The sequence below is a fragment of the Bombus affinis genome, chromosome 13 (assembly GCF_024516045.1).
Source record: "Bombus affinis isolate iyBomAffi1 chromosome 13, iyBomAffi1.2, whole genome shotgun sequence".
NCBI lineage: Eukaryota > Metazoa > Arthropoda > Insecta > Hymenoptera > Apidae > Bombus > Bombus affinis.
In genome coordinates this window covers 9,722,052-9,739,319 of record NC_066356.1, presented here as the reverse complement: position 1 = coordinate 9,739,319, position 17,268 = coordinate 9,722,052, and the positions used below count along the sequence as shown (strand labels likewise).

Genomic DNA, 17,268 nt, shown 5'->3' with positions numbered 1-17,268 from the left:
GAGTACTAGTTCATTTTTTTAGAAATGAAAAACAAAATACTACATCGCACACGCATTCATACAATTTTCATTTTTTTTAAAAAAAAATTTAAAAAAAAAGTGACATTGGAATTGAATTGTTGCGTGTTTGTCAACGATATAGCAACAACTACACCTGTATGCAAACCAATTAGTACAAATTATAAATTTGCTGAAATGCTTGACAAGATTAAAACTAACATGACACAAAAGCTTGTAATCGGTCTTGCATTTCGCAACAAGTTTAACAAATTTATAACAAGTACCTTAGTTTTTAAATCATAGAACTATACTAGAAAACGTTAAGCGTAACATGAATAATTCTCTTAATTTTTTTTTCTGTTTTTTTGTATCTTTTTTTCTTTTTTTTTTGTTATTACGCCACCTCACAACTCGCAATATATGTGTTAAAAAGAAACAGCATATCTGTTTCGAAACATCTTCTATATCGTAAAAAATTTTTTGTAGACGTAGAGAATCTTCTATAAATTTTCGAAAAAAATTTTCGATCTGCGCTCATAATAATCTCTTTGTTCAGTTTCGATTATTATTATTTTTTTCTTCAACACGAGCACACAATAATATCTCATGTCAGAAAAGATGCATTTGCTTCGCAAACATGTCAACTACTTATCGCATATCGAGCATGCAACATGTTCAAATTTTGACAGCAAACTGTTCATAAAAAGTTCAGCAGTCTAAAAAAATACCAAGAATCAATTCATTTCTTTTTTTCTCTTTGTTACAGAAATATCTCATTTCCTAGATAATATCATAGCGTTTATAAATGATCTTGTATGCAAGTTTTGTAGTACTTTTAGTACGTTGTTTGGTATATATACCAGGTATATGTATATATACGTATGTACGTATATACATATATATCTAGTATATATCTCTTATACATTCTGTTTACATACATACGTATTATAGTGCAATGTGTATACAATATTAGATTCGTAGCAGCATCATTCTGTTGCGGTATAAGAAACTATAACAAAACCTTTCTATTAATCAAATATCTTATAGAAGAATAAACTTATTCGTGAATTCTCTTTCTTTTAAATGGACGTGAAACGCTAGACAATTATTCCCTGCTTTGCTCTCATGCTAGAAGCCATATTAAATCGCGTCTCTTTTGAGAAATACTCAATCGAAAATATTCTGTGTTGTAACTTACTACTGTCCCTGATTAGTTAAACGTATGTATGTAGTAATTGAGCAGGATGTTACGTATTTAAAATCTAACTTAATCTTTGTCTCTTAACACAGCATTGGGATAAACATGCATCGCATAAGAATATTTTGCTAATAGAATTGTTCTATACCAGGGACAACATTATTGCCATATACTTTAACGTTAGAGGTCCTTTAATACGAAGAAATTACTTTCTGTAAAAACTTTTGATAAATCATATTTCGTGTGTAGAAACCTCTTCGACAGTATTAATGTTGAATTGCTGCTTTTGAACATGTTTAGCATGGCGATTTGTTAAAATAATCTTTATCCCCCTTAACATCTCTCCCTTATTTCCGTTCTTTAAGTAGTTCAATCATTTTTGTGAAGACGTTTCTACACAATGTAATTGAAAGATCATGTATCCTTTGAACAGAAGCTCCTAGAACTAATATTTGATTGATTGCTAACTGTATAAACTATTACGTCGGTTATTTTGTAATATATCACCATCTTGCCCAAAAAAGGAAGAAAGCAAGAGAAAATAGAAATAAAATTTGATATACTATGTATAGGCCAATAAAATTATCCTATTTAAAAATTTGTCAACTGTAGTTGTGAACACATTAAAATAAATATTCAAACAAATTCTTTTAAGTTTCTATATAAGAAAAAAATGGACGAAGAACAAAATTTCACATCTATTAAGTCAGTCTTATTTCAGTCTTACATAGTGCAAATGTAACTAATGTCTGAGTTTCATCAACATCAAACTAAATCAAATATTCCCACATTAAATAAAGACTAACTAGTGATACATTGAATCCTTATACATCGTATAAAATTCCATTGTGTTAACTTTTTCACAATTGTTGTGATATCAATTAGGATAATTAAGATAATAGTAACGATGTTACTAGTCATGAATGTAAATGTAAAATGTCGATAGCAATGGTAGATTGAATTAATTATGTGCCAACATAATCACAAACAAAATAATGATAATCATTACTAGTTCATAGATACTAGTATGACGATGCTAGTACAAAAAAATATCTCCAATGTATGATATGTCCGAAATATTACTACGACATTGATTTTTTGTGTTTGTTTGATAACTGGTATCGTTAAGAGACGATATATTCTCACTCTTTTTACGTAAATACTTGCTTTGCAATTCTGTCCATACCATCCACTGTATATATCTCACCTTTATCTTAGCGCATTCCATTATTCCACTTTAATTATTTACGCCGATAAAAACATTTTTTAATCACAATTGATCTTTCATAAATATACTCACTCGAAATTGCATTTATATTACCTTGCATAATCAACATGAACCGGTTATAACTAATTGAACAATTTTTAGGGCTGGTCAATTTAATGTTCGACTCTACCATTATTTAATAATAATTTGTTCATTTAAAAAAAAAAAGCTATTTTGGATGGCAGAAAATTTTGAAAGTAAGGCTAATGCAAGCTACAGAATGAAGTAGAATTTCGGTATTTTTGTTACGAAATATCTACTATACCAGAGAAAATAGTTATATTTTCATTGGAAATGACAACTATTTTCTTTACATATATATACATATATATACATATATATACATATGTATACATATGTATACATATATATACATATGTATACATATATATACATATATATACGTATGTATACATATATATACGTATGTATACATATATATACATATATATACATATATATACATATATATACATATATATACATATATATACATATATATACATATATATACATATATATACATATATATACATATATATACATATATATACATATATATACATATATATACATATATATACATATATATACATATATATACATATATATACATATATATACATATATATACATATATATACATATATATACATATATATACATATATATACATATATATACATATATATACATATATATACATATATATACATATATATACATATATATATATACACAGTTATTATATCACTTGTATCGTGTTACTCTCAAACTTCCGATCCAATTTGACAATAAATATCTCCACCGAAAGAGTAGATGGACAATTCTATTAGAATTCATGTACGGAAAAAAATAAATTATAAAACTTTACTGTTTATAAATTAAAAAAAAATCCAAATTCCAATGACCAGCATTTTTTATAATATGAAAAAATTTGATTTATAAAAATTTATTATTTTTAATATCTTATATTGCAAAAAAATTATTGCCATAAGCTTCCCTCCATATGCTACTGGGATATTTTCCGTTCTCTGTTACTATCCATGAATTCGCAGACAACGGTAAGTACGTAAAAATAACGTAAAAATAATATTCCTCTCCAAACGGAACATCTATAGAGAAACGTTATTTCCACGTTGTCTTTATTCGCCACAGATGAGAACATCTATAGCGAAATGATTTCAGAACTAAAAGTTCTGAAACCTATTTCATTTTTATATTTTTTTTTTGTACTTGTGTATTTGGCACATAGACAATCCGAAGTTTCGAAAGGAATCTATACGGATTTTCATAAAATATGTAACCAGTAAGAAAATATGTCTCTAATGCTTTGTCCGACTAAAGCGTTGCACGCTTATTTCTAAAATCGGGAATAAGTTGTGTTCGCAATTGTCGCGTAATTTTTTTTTTCTTTATCCCCCATATATAAAATCTTACTATTAATACCGACCCCTTACCACCACCACCACCCCCGCCCATTCTTAGAACGATTGATCGCTTAAATAAGAAGAAGACGATTGTTACCAAAATCTACGACAGCGATTCTCCCGTCGGGGCATAAAGATATCCCTGATGGTCTGTCCATTTCATCATCGCCCTTGCCGTAGCTGCCGAATCGCCTTATGAACGTACCAGATGCGTCGAATATCTGCACTCGATGGTTTCTAGAATCAGCTACGATAATGTTTCCTTCGTCGTCAATCACCAGACCTTGTGGTCTCAGGAACTGTTTGTTGCCACCAGTGTTCTTGCACTCTAAAATTTTCGCTTTTGTGCAATCAGCATCGACGATCACTACTCTATGATTATTGAAATCGGTGGTAACAATTTGGCCTTCGGGATTAAAAGCAACGCCACGCGGTGAATCAAAATATTTCCACATATTCGGCGAGGACTCGTAGCCGTATTTTCGTAGGAAAATGCCCTCAGCACTGAATAATTGGATGCGACGATTTCTAGTATCGGACACGACTATCTGGCATTCGGTGTTCACAGCCACATCCCATGGATAATTGAATTGACCACAGCGGCTACCTTTTTCGCCGAAACATAGAAGAAATTGGCCTTCCATCGTCAAAATCTGAAAATTCACGAGGATACGAATTAAACGAATGATTTACAAATTATTTACAGATCTTCTATCTATTCTATTAACAAATGTTTTTTATGCTTTTCTATTTGAATTAACCATAACGACTCTTGTCATGAAAATAATTTCTGTAATATCAGTAGGAAAAATAATAAGACTGAATAATACAACAAATGAATTCATTTTAATTAACAGAACTGTTAACGGTACTTCGTGTGACTGGCAATTGTGTTATACCTGCTTCTGGAAGTTGTTTCTCATATTTCGCTATAATAGCGGAATGTGGCAGAATCATTACAAATTTGTTTACTTGTATTTCTGTAATTGAGCGATATCGTACTAAAGACGAGCAAGTGTTCAAATACTTTCAAACTCGCTATTCTCTCACTGCCTATTTTTAATATTGTATTTGAGAATAGTTTGAATTACCTGTATACGATGATTATCTTTGTCAGCTACAATTATACGGCGACGTGCATCGACAGCTACGCCAGCCGGACGATCAAATTGTCCTGGTCCGGTACCATATGAACCAAATCTTCGTACAAAGGAACCATCTTCTTGTCTATATATCTGAATACGATTGTTTGATCGATCTGCCACGATCATATGTCCTTCTCTATCGCATGCTACGCCCCATGGACGGCACAAATTATCATCAATATTACCGGTGTTTCCAATTATTTTTATAGGTTTGATTGGAACATCAGGGTTGCGATTTATTTTAACTATGACCGGAACTATGCTTAAAGCAACTGCTATTCCACGAACTGGTGAAATTTCTACAGAAACGGATCTATGTTCAAGAAGTATACGAGGTGAATCTTCACGGTCTCTCAGGGCTCGTCGATCGCCTATTGATCCCGGATTATTCACTATAATGTTTCCAAAATTCGCTATAGCGCTCATTATATGTGTCTCCGAACTATTGAAAGAGATCCAGTTTTCTTCCTGAGATGGAAGAGATCGATAGTTTTGACGGATTTGAAAAATCTGTATTAGATGAAAATCATGCGTTAGTAGAGTGTTCGTGCATCTTAAAGTGACGGAAGGATATAAAATTTATTACTATAACGCTAAAATTCAGGAAGTTAAAGTAATCGATTTCAAATTTTATCCTTATAGCAGATATTCACGGTGTTATAGCGATGTTTATATTCTTTTATGAGACCTTTAATATCAACATTATTATGAAAAATAATTCAATATTGATAAGCATCCTATACTAAATACTAATCTTTAATTTTTTCACTAAGGCAGTGACACAATATCCCTAAAAGAATAATGTAAAGGCCATATCAAACAAATCAATCAAATCTGTATTAGATTTTAGATAGAACGTATAAAGATAACGTGTATGCAGAGGAAGATAATTTCCACATGATTCTGTTCGTCTTTTCCATTGGTGATTCTAGAATTAAAATGTTCCACGAACGTTACCGTTACAGTTTCCTCGCAGAGAGGAAACCTTTATTTGTCGAAATACTATTTAGATTTTGGAAAATGATTCACAAGCGCAGGATCAGAGAGGTAGAAAAATGTTTTGTGTCATTCACGATTGAATATCGGAAAAGATAGATAACACGTGATATCTACCAACTAATATCAGATTTTAAAGAAACAACATTTCATATAGAGTAACCTAATAACTATGATGTTACAGTCGTTAAGTATATTTAGTTACAGTATTATTTTTTGACAACCAGCAATGTCGATAAAATGATAGTAGTGAAAAGATTTTTAGTACTATTAGTTTCACTACGTATAACGAATGTTGGGAGGATTTGTTAGTTATCTAGATATTGAAAAACTAAAAAAATATTAGATATTTGATTTCATTAATCAATACCTCAGCCGAAGCCATATCCTTGACAATCGTTAGACGCATTGGATTGTTGATATAAATTCCGCTCTCTATAACTTCACTAAGTGTATCAGCAGCACGAGTCAGTCGGGTTATTCCACTTCTGATCCCATCGTCTCTTTGTTGTAGCGCAGCATATTTTTGAATTCTGGCTTTCTCGATTTTATCTAACAGCTCTCTTTCTCTCGCCTCCACAGCTACAATTATTCTTTTCACGCACATCGACAAATCTGCAGCTGCTTGTCTTGCTTTCTGTTCTAACATCTCTGCGGCTACCTGCGAAAGAAATAAATCAAATTATAGACACGAACATTTTACGAATATACTAACCTCCATCTGCATACTCGTTTATTTTCAACCAGTGGTTTTAGGTGGATTTTTATTTTCTTCGTATTTTTGTTTAAATTTTGCTCTGCTTAAAAGAATCGAAGTAACATGCATCGGTAGAAACTATCGGAGAGTATATTGGAAACTTGATTAGAAGAGTATTAGGAAATTCTTATATTAAAGAGACAAGATCTTAAAAGAGAACTGCTGGATGAATTTAGACAACTCAGTAAGCAGATGACGTCAAAGATAAGATTGCAAGCGAATGGTTAATAGGAGTATTATTCTGAATATTTAATTTTTCTAAAAACATTGTGTCTAATTATATATTTCGACATAGATATTGACAAAGTATTAACCATTCTTGATTTAAGATATCTAATATTAGCTGTAATTACTTCAATCAATTCTCTAATTTTTCTAAAAAGATATGATCATCATCATATTTTATATCTGTGATAGATGATTTTCTCAAGGGGTAACTCACTTGCACATTATCTAATTCGTCCCTGAGGGTCGAAATTCCAAGCCTAGCTTCTTTCAGTACTTGACTCGCTTGAACGCAAACTTTTTCAATGGCCTCGTTAAACTCAACTGTAACATGATATTGATGAAGTTGCAATTCACATTCGGTACAAACAGGTGTGCAACAAGTCTGACAAAATAATTTTCGTCCATTGCGATGAATATCGCAGTAAAATGGCTTTTGTAAAGGTTGCAAATTTGGATTAACAATCGCAGGATTTAGTGAGTGCGGTACATCTTGCCCCTGGCTATATTCGACCCCGTTTTCTCCGTCCAAAGGACTCTGTGTACAAGAAAAAAAGATACTTTATTAGCATATAACATAGTTCTATAGTAGAAGTTGTCAAAGGCTATTGAAATTTTTTTTTTAATTTATTTTATTCGTCGATAAGAAACCCATAACGAATAAACTTAAGCTAAAGATTACACATAGAAGTTAACTGTTTAAAGAAGGCTGATAGATCGTAATATATTTACCAAACGCACACGCCTAGAGCACGCATCGCAAAGTATGTCAGTACAATCCCTGCATCTAACTCTAGCTTGTGGGAATAAAATATTGCGGGAAGTCGAGGCACTCAAACTATTGGTGCAAACTTGCATTAAAGTGTTAATCATTGAATCCATTTGATCTTCTGGGGATGCACTGTAACGCGGTGGGGAGTGTATACTATTTGGTGATGATGCACTAGTGCCTGGTGGACTTGTGTTAGAATAGCTGGATCTGTTAAATGGCCACCATATACTGGTCAACTGTAACGAAGGAAAAATCCTTTACTTTATAATTGATCACCTTGGATCCGTTAGTACCTCATTAAGGTATCTTAAAAATGTTTCAAATTTCTATAGAAACGGATATTGAATGAAAATTAGATTAAAAAATCTTGCTTTTACTTGTTTTAAATGAGAGGAACAGGTAAGAAACTTCAAAATGTGTAAACATATAAAATATTTAAAACTTCGATATTGATCATGTGTGTGATTCAGCATTGACAAGTGTGAATAATAAAAGTTTCTTCGTTATTGATACTTTAATAGACTTCATACCCTAAGAAGTTCTGCATTTGGATCTTCCTGTCTTGGATTATCTCGTGGATAGTTCGGAGAATGGAAAAAGTGAAGGGGTCTAGAAGAATGATTCTGATCCATGATGCTGTAGGTGTGTAATTAAAACCTTTCAGGGAAATTTAATAGAGAATTGCTGTCTCGTCGTGATGAATCTACCTGGAACAAAAATAATTCAAATAATTTAAATCAAGACTTAAGTAATTATTTTCATTATATTGCAAAAATTTGTCAAACGTGAAAGTAAGTAATCCCAAAGCTTTACTCTAGCTCACACGTTGTATCGACCACCACATACGCCGTAAACATAACGTAAGGTTCTGTATGTATAAAATCCTAAGAAAATGAATATTAATTTCTTTGCTGATTTCTACAGAAACTTTTACTTTTAAACGATATGCTGTATATTGAACGAAATTTTGTCAATACATTTCGTAGGTAGAAATTTTATTCGTAACAAACGACGTACCCGTATACAACATCTTTCCCTTACTTATATCCGTAAAAAAGAAATTGAAGATCGATTTGGAAAAAACTGGGACACTCAACAAGACATGGGGATACTTATCGTTGGTCCCCTTAGCATTCGTACCGTATATCGATCGTGACTTACGGATCAAAAAATATCGAATGTATTTACAGTATCATAGTTACAAGCTGAATCAAGATCGATTCATAAGGAAGTCAACGGAAAGCATTTTGAATCGTACGGATGGCCTCTTGATCCAGTTTCAAAGGCGAAACACCCCTGCACAGCTGGTTCAAGGTCATCATATGAGTCCTAAACAGCGAAGAATCGTGATACCCTTTTCAGTTCGGGGATCGAGAAATGGGGTCCCGCTTCCATTGGTGGGACCTCGTAGAAATCAATAACAGTAGGAAATTCGACGTAAGTACACACGTATCGCCGTCTATGTGTTTCTAAATGAATGTTTCAGTCAGCTTCTAATCGTAATTTTCTCCATTCGTTAACGTACTATTCGTGATTCAAATATAGAGACTCCGATTCGAAGGGATAGATTCGTAACTTCGTTTCATCGTCACCCCTGTTAAAGATGGTACTGAATGAAAATGTATTTCGAATTCATGGTAAATGCTAAAGACATGGAAAATTTGCCAAGCTTTTATTGCTATTTATACGAACTAGTCAAATCGCGGGATTTCCAAAGGAAAAAAAAACAGAATCCTTACGGAATCGACTTTTAATTTTCTATGAGGCCACGTGGCTTGAAAGTTACTAATTTCATTATATCGTTATCGCATTATTGCTATCAGATGACTTATCTATAGCAATTACTAAAAATGTAAATTAATGTAAATCTCATCCTAGTTCAAAAGTTGCTACTCCAGTTGCTCGAGAAGTTAGAAATTACACACTATAACTTCGTAACATGATGCGACTACAGTATAAATCACGTTTGCGTCAAGAATAAAATGAAATTAACATCTCAAACAAGCTTCTGACATTAACATTAATGTATGAATATTTGCATTTCTATTTCTAGAACTACTCGTGCATCTACTTATAATATATAAAATAGCATATTGTAATATATATTTAAAGAATGTAAAGTGAAAAATATTGTTAAAAACGACGTAAACCGAGACCCATTCTATGAACCCCTCCGGGGTTGGAATTACGTAACAAATAAAATATTAATAATATTTGCTTTTAAATATTATTAAAAATATTTCCCCTGTAAATTATATCCCATATTATACATAAGATCGAATGCAACAGTTATATGGTGCGAGTATTTACGTTATGAAGTTATGAATTTTAAACTACGTTAAAATTTTCATTTTATTTTTATCGTACATTTAAAATAATAAATCAAAAGAATTCCTCGATGAGAATTGATAGCGGCGTTTAAACAAGAATTTAGTCTTTCAGTCTTTCAAGTTTTTCAATTTAACGCATACTTCAAATCGAATATTAATATGAAAGGGAAATGACTCGTGCTGCCTTCATAAATGTAAAATCTCGTACAACGAGTTCAATACTGACAACCGTATGAATGAAACTTCATCGTCTGATCGATAACACTTTGTTAATTAGTTTTCAATCGTGTGAATTCCGTTCTTATGTAACCACGTAACACATTGACAGGTTTATCAAAGAGTATATTAGAAAATGCATTCTAAACTCTGAATAAAATTATATTCATTAATTACAACTCTATAATATTCGTTTAACTGTAATTAATGAAATATCAACAACGACAAAACATATTGGTACAGTATTTCAGAGCGAGTATATCTCTTAATTATATTTCAGAAATTTCTCTAATACGAAACATCAATCACAATTTATTTCTTATATAAAACGACTTTCATGCGTTATAGGAAAAACTAAATTTATTAACTTTCTGTCAAAAGTTTAATATAATACCATGCAATCCTATTGATTTTATATCGCTGTTAACAAACGTAATTTGTTTTAAATAATTCGTGAAACGTTCGCTAATAATATAATATTGGGCTGGCAAAATTCCAACAAAATTATTGAACAATCAAATTTTAATAAAATGTAATATTGCAATATTTGCCTGATCAAATCTGTATGACCCTTATAGTATAAGAATGACCTCGTCTCACCTTTGTACGAAAAACTGTTCTATTTATCGAATAAGAGTATAAAGTCGACAAAGAAAATGTGTCAGGTAAACGGAAAATTTCCCATCTAACATTCGATTAAAAATAAAAGCTTACAACACGAAAACGAAAATATTTCTAGAAATATTCTACATTTATAATAATTGAATAAATTAATAAAAACAAATCTACTAATTATTTGTTTAATAATATATTTATAAATGTTGGTCCACTATGACCGCTAAGAATCGGGGATGGTTTGTCTATGAAGAAACGGCGTGTTTGGTTTACGGTAATTCCAAGCGAAAATCTTACACATTGACCTGCAAACTTTCCCTTTTTCCATTTTTCCAGCAGCTGGTCTGCAGCAGTTAGGGGGTGCTATCCTTGAAATTACCATGGTGACGAAGGTTAGATCTGCTATTCTTTTCGAGGGTCAAAAAGAAAGAGAAAGTGAAGTGTATGTATCTGTCATTCCCTGGGACCCCCAGTAACGTATGGCAACAAGAAATTCCGAGGAATTGTAAACGCGGCTAGTAACAGGTAACTGTCACTATTCTACGAGATATTTGAAAAGTTTTTCCAATGTTTCAAATTTAACATTGTCTCTAAGTAGCAAAGAAAAGAAGATAAGGAAAAGTAGGAAAAAGAATTATCTAGCTGTTTCCTGTTTGGGTTATTGAATATATATATATGGGACGTTTCCTTTGTAGGGAAGATGCTCAGAATTATGTTATCAGAAAGTGAAATTCAAAAGCTTTTACTTCTGATGGATTAATTAATGTATGAAAATATGTACAGAATGGAAATAAAAATTAATGAACAGAATTGACATTGTAAACGATTCATCTGGAAACAATGCCTCTATTTCGTTTTGATCAAAAATAGGATAAGGAAAATATGGCAAATTTGAATTTAAATTGGCTTTAGTGTTAAATTGATTTTCAATTGTATCTTTATTACAGTTTTCAATATCGATTGTATGAAAGTTTGAAAGAAAATTATACTTAGAGTATAGCAAAAAAATAGCTATAAATTCATACAATGTTCTGCTATCTAACGAGCAATATTATGTACGTAAAGAAAAAGTAGCTATGTAAATAATTGTTTAAATATATAATGCAATATATTAAAAGTTAAAATAGAAAAAATATAACTGGACAAAGTATGAATATTTCTTTTTTCATTTAATTCTTTACATTCTCAATTTGTCCAATTTGGACATTTGGAAGAATTCAAAGTATGAATATAAATCGAAATATTTTTATAAGATTTGTTTCTCAGATGAAGGAAAATACACGCGTCTGCGCGTCTATCGGATATTGTATGGGTGTATATACTTAATTATATTAAAATATAAACTTTTCAGTTAACTATATCATTAAGCCCAATAAAATTTTCTACAATATACAATACATACTCACAGTTCGAAAATTCAGAAAAAAGTTCCTTTAAACATTCAATGTTGATATTTGAAAATCTCTTCTATTCAAATTATTTTGAACAAACTATATTTATATATACTTGTACGTATAAACAAAAAAGAACGATTAAATACGAACTTCACGATACCATCATATTCTTATTGAAAAATATTTTCAAAGTGACAGAAAGTACGCGATGATAGAGACGCATTTGACAAACCGACGAAAATGAACGAACTTTCCGAATTTTAACGTTGGGTAACGTCGTCGTAGATACTTACTTTCCCTCTCGTTCGAATTTCAATGTCGTTCGAGAAGAGCACTTTACGATACAAATACAGGAATGTAAACGAACAACGTTCGACCTGAGTGACAGTCAATTTTCAAGCTATCTAATTAACGCCCTACGTCACACTATTCGATCACAACATTAATAATACCTTTAAACTGACCGAGAGTCAAGAATCGATGGAACCGTTTTCACTTTCGTTTCATTGCGGGAGCGTACGCTCTCATTTATTCTAAATTAAATGGAACATGAGAGTCGTTTGCCTCTCTTTGCCTAACGATTTTCATTCAAATTACAAAAAAAAAAAAGAAAAAGAGAAAAAAACAACAAACGAACTATAAATCCAAAATAGAAAATACGTTAAAATATTAAAAAAAAAAAAAAAAAAAAGATACGTACCCTTGCCAACAAGACGTTGTTTACAAAAGGCAGAGATGAATGGTTGAAACAGGAAGAGCTAACTGATCCTCTACCGCTGGAAGCTGGCGCGAGAAGAAGTTTAAAAAGGTGGAAAATAAGACCGGAAGAATTGTGAGCACGTGGTCGTCGAAGGAGGCAACTACAGTGGATCTCTAGTGGTCTCCCGAATTCGACAACTGGAGTACTGAATTCTGGTTTGAAACTCAGATCCCTTTAACACCCTCTGCCCCTCTCCTTCTCTTCCTTCGCTCCCCCGCTCCAACCCCTAGCCGTTCGTTTAGCCAGGCAAGCGAGCTTTTCTCGACCAATCGAGAGAATGCATTTTTACCCCCACATTCGAATTGGTGATTCACACCCCCGCACTATCTTTCCACGTTGGAGCAACAAATACACAATACTCCTTTTTTTCTCTCTCTTTCCTAGCTGTTCTATCCCTACCATCCCTTACTATCTATTTTCATTCGATTTAACGTTTACGTTTTTTTGCGAGGACTTAAGACTTTTTTTAAATAAAATCAATCCAGTTCGAGGTATATATATTCGCTAAATCGGATCATTCCAGTTCGAACTATAAGTAGCTTATATATATATATATATATATGTAGCTTCGACATCGCGTACCAATTATTATAAAAATCAATTATTAAGATTTATAAGTTATTTCGTTTGGAAGTGAATGGGAAGAGATCGGCGCCTCGCAGTGTGAATGTGAGTATACGGAAGTAATAGCATGCAACAATATGTATCCATATGCAATGAGGTTTGAGGTCCAGTTGAACGTGTTATTCACCAGGTGCAGAATAAATGAATGATCAAGCAACGAGGAAGAGTGGAAGCCAGTTCCTCAGCGTGCATGATTCTAACGCGAGAATGATATAGAACTCGTGGTCCTAAACACGGGAGATGAGAGCTTTTCACCGAGGGAAACACGATCACATCATTCTATACATGGTTGCTGTACTGTGTCATTATGAACGATCGCACTTATGTGTGTACGTACGTGCATTCGATAGATCATTAATATTTGATTTCTCTTACGACAGATAGAAGCTTACCGCTGTGGCGGCATTCCAGGGCGCAGACGGTTTAATCGTAGCCACCTCCTCCAGAGCGTACGTGTGCATGCAGCTACGTAGTCCAGCACCTATATACTCGGCGGAAGAGTTTTCCATGTCAAGGGATGATAGGACGCGTGCGCGGGGAAATCATGAATGGAGCCCACCGTTCAATGCGAGGGGAGTCCAGCTACACAATCACAATCATACATCCACTCTACTTTTATTTATATCCCTCCAACAGCGACCTTCAACTAAGGTAGGGTTGATCAGACAAATCAGGTTCTCCATTCTGCGGAGAAACAGGTGTCATCTCCGATTCTTCGCGATTTTTATACAACGATTGTTCTCGTCAAATGACGCAAACCGATGATAAATTATGATCCTGAAGTTGGTGCCGTTAGGTCCATGTGGACATTTCATTTACACAAGGCAATCGATGATCTCTGTTGTGAATCATGCTTGCTAGAGCTATTTGTAATATAGATAATTTTCGGTCCCTCTTGGGAAGGGTTTAAATAGATAAACATTTCAGTTGTTTCAGACATTTACAGTTACAGTTACAGTTCTTTGATGTATTTCGCTAAATTTCTTCTTCCTGATAGAAGTTTATTTTGTGAAATTAACTTTTCAGTATCTTATACTCTTTATGAGAATATCGCACCAGTTATTGATAACCGTAGAATAATCTAAAGTTAAAATTACGTTATAGGAGAAGCCTATTGAACATTCAAATCATTATATCCCTGATCGAACGAGTAAATGAATATTGATTTCAATCATGGAAGTGTTATAAGTATTTATGTGGAAGATATAAAGAGATAAGGAAAGAGAACAGGATGGGTGATATAAACCTGAATATTTCTCTTCAATTTTCACGTCAATTACTAATTTACCTAATCAGGATAATAGTCGAGCTTATAAACATATCAGGTGATTGATACGTTCCTTTTGAGTCCACGCACGTATTAATATGCAAATAAAACTGGACGTAAGACATGAACGATATGAATGGAAAAATATTTCTATGGAGAGTTGCTGGCACGATCAATTCCTGAATTGCATGTGATTCGCTTTTTAAAAGGTCACCATTAGTAGTAACATTGACGTATGAAGAATTAGCGCAACCTCAGGTTTATGAATGAGTACCTTGGGCGTGAGGATCACGTGGCGGGGCGCTGTGGCGCTTTAACGATCGAGAACATCCTGTCTCCTCCCTTCGTCGAGCTTTATCACACACTCCCCTCTTTTCTCCTTTGATATGACCAGTACAGGATGTATCATTTATAGGATCTGGGTCGTATCGGAGCGATCAGGATTCAGCGAGTACAGATATCCTGCAAACGAAATATCATTTGTTGGAAACATCGTTGTTCAACGGAGAATATCTCGAGACTTAACGCAAAGAATTTTGCGAATGAAATATTTGTTTTTAAAGCATACTTAATTGTCGAAACGAAAGGTTGAATTAATATCATCTTTTTCTCTGTAATATCTTAAGTTTCATTTTGGGTGATAGAGAAACTATGATTTTGTAGAAATGTACGTGTCGACAGTAAGTGATTTATGATCTCATTGTAATTTACATTTAAGCATGAAGCATCCAATGTCATTTTTTTATACCATTAAATTGTTATGCAATCTATCAAAGTAGTTATACGAAGTAATTTACGATTACTTTGAATTACATTTACTATGGACAATCGAAATATTTCTTCTGTTTTAAAATGAAAGATTGATCAAAACTTTTTAGTGAGTTGTAGGATACAGGAAGCAATCCGTGGGCGTACCTAAGTGCTTGCATGGTTGTGGGTGCACATGTGGGTGGATTTAGCAGGAAAGTATAAGGTCATTGTTTTTGGCAAGATCACGTCTAACGCAAACAGTTAATTCCTTCGTACAATAAAAAGATACAGAGTATGTAGACAGGCTAATATCTTTCAAAATATACTGTACGTTTCGTTCTACCACATTACTCTGTGTAATTAAATAAATTGTAACTGTCTCAAATTGAGCAAGTCTGTATCAAAGTACATTAATTTAAAGCATATTATCATGTTCCAGTACTGTTACGAATAAATTATCTTTCATTAACGTTGAATAAGTATATAACAACATTATGCCTGTTTAATGTACTCATTTCTATAAACAGTTTACGTATTTTGATATGAATAAACAATGCCTGATGTCAGAAGCACGATGTAGCAAACTGACATTTTAATAATAACGTGTACGAATTATGAATGTGATCAGCACAATATTTAATAATTTTGAAATCTGCAGGAAAGTACAAATGTTCAAAGTATATGAAATATTCTAATAATATTAAAAATATAAAATAATACATTCTTTTTTTCAGCCAGATAGCTACATTTATAAACAGCTTATCAACCGAAAAAGATTGAAATTTTGAAACGGAAGTTTCCATGTAAAATTCTACGTTATAGAGTAATCTTTCTTTGCCCAAAACTTTGCTGGTGGTCCTTAGATTCTACTAGAACCAACAATATAACACTATTATAATCCATGTCATTGTATCACGCCAAATTAAGTTACTGAAAATTCTCAACGAGAATTGATTGTAAATATTCTAATAAATTAAAAAAAAAAAGGAATTTTTCTCGAATCGTCAAACTTTCCATCAACAAGCACTGTAGTAAACCACGATGTAGCTAACTTTCCAGAAGGAAAGTTTAGAGTTTTTCTTCGCACTGAGGTCCGATGTATCTCAAAATTTATTATGAGGCTAATTTGGAAGTTTCGATCGGCCAAGGCTGCTGTAACGTTCGATGTGTCATGAATTTTCGAGGCTAGAATAGTTGAAACTTTCCGTGAATGGACCAGTTCGATGAATTGAAACGGCGTGTAGCGCTAGCTATACATAAGTACACGCGTATATATTCTCCACCCACGCTTTATGCGCGGGCGTCGCGACGAAGGCGTCGTAGCAGTTTCGCTCTTGCGATGACCTTGGAAGCACCCACGCGCCAAAAGAGACCACCACGCGGGGGTGGTTCGTTCATCGACGTTCCAGCCACTCTTCTCGATTTTCCTCCCCATTCTCTCTCTCTTTCTCTCTCTCTATGTACTTACGTATTTCCTATACGCAATATAGTATGCGCGTGCGCTATTCTAGCGCGTAAACGG

General features: G+C 33.0%; 1 protein-coding gene and 1 long non-coding RNA gene across 7 annotated transcripts; one reads left to right on the top strand and one right to left on the bottom strand.

Moving 5' to 3' along the window:
* Positions 1–562: 562 nt before the first annotated feature.
* Positions 563–14,214, bottom strand: LOC126923648 (E3 ubiquitin-protein ligase TRIM71). 6 transcript variants are annotated; one of them, XM_050737332.1, is made up of 7 exons: positions 14,122–14,214; positions 8,321–8,497; positions 7,751–8,026; positions 7,236–7,556; positions 6,407–6,697; positions 4,987–5,550; positions 563–4,548 (listed from the first exon to the last, which is right to left on the bottom strand). In XM_050737332.1, the coding sequence occupies exons 2-7, from the start codon at positions 8,420–8,422 to the stop codon at positions 3,967–3,969; spliced, it is 2,136 nt and encodes a 711-aa protein (XP_050593289.1). In that variant the 5' UTR covers positions 8,423–8,497; positions 14,122–14,214; the 3' UTR covers positions 563–3,966. The 6 variants fall into 6 exon arrangements, with proteins under 6 accessions (XP_050593289.1, XP_050593292.1, XP_050593287.1 ...); XM_050737335.1 differs by having other exon boundaries at positions 8,321–8,493; XM_050737330.1 differs by lacking the exon at positions 14,122–14,214 and adding an exon at positions 13,046–13,177.
* On the top strand, positions 13,395–16,878 carry LOC126923653 (uncharacterized). The gene is made up of 4 exons (XR_007713259.1): positions 13,395–13,774; positions 13,860–14,023; positions 14,110–14,380; positions 15,875–16,878. It is a non-coding gene; the product is annotated as an uncharacterized LOC126923653 (long non-coding RNA).
* The last annotated feature ends 390 nt before the right edge of the window (positions 16,879–17,268 follow it).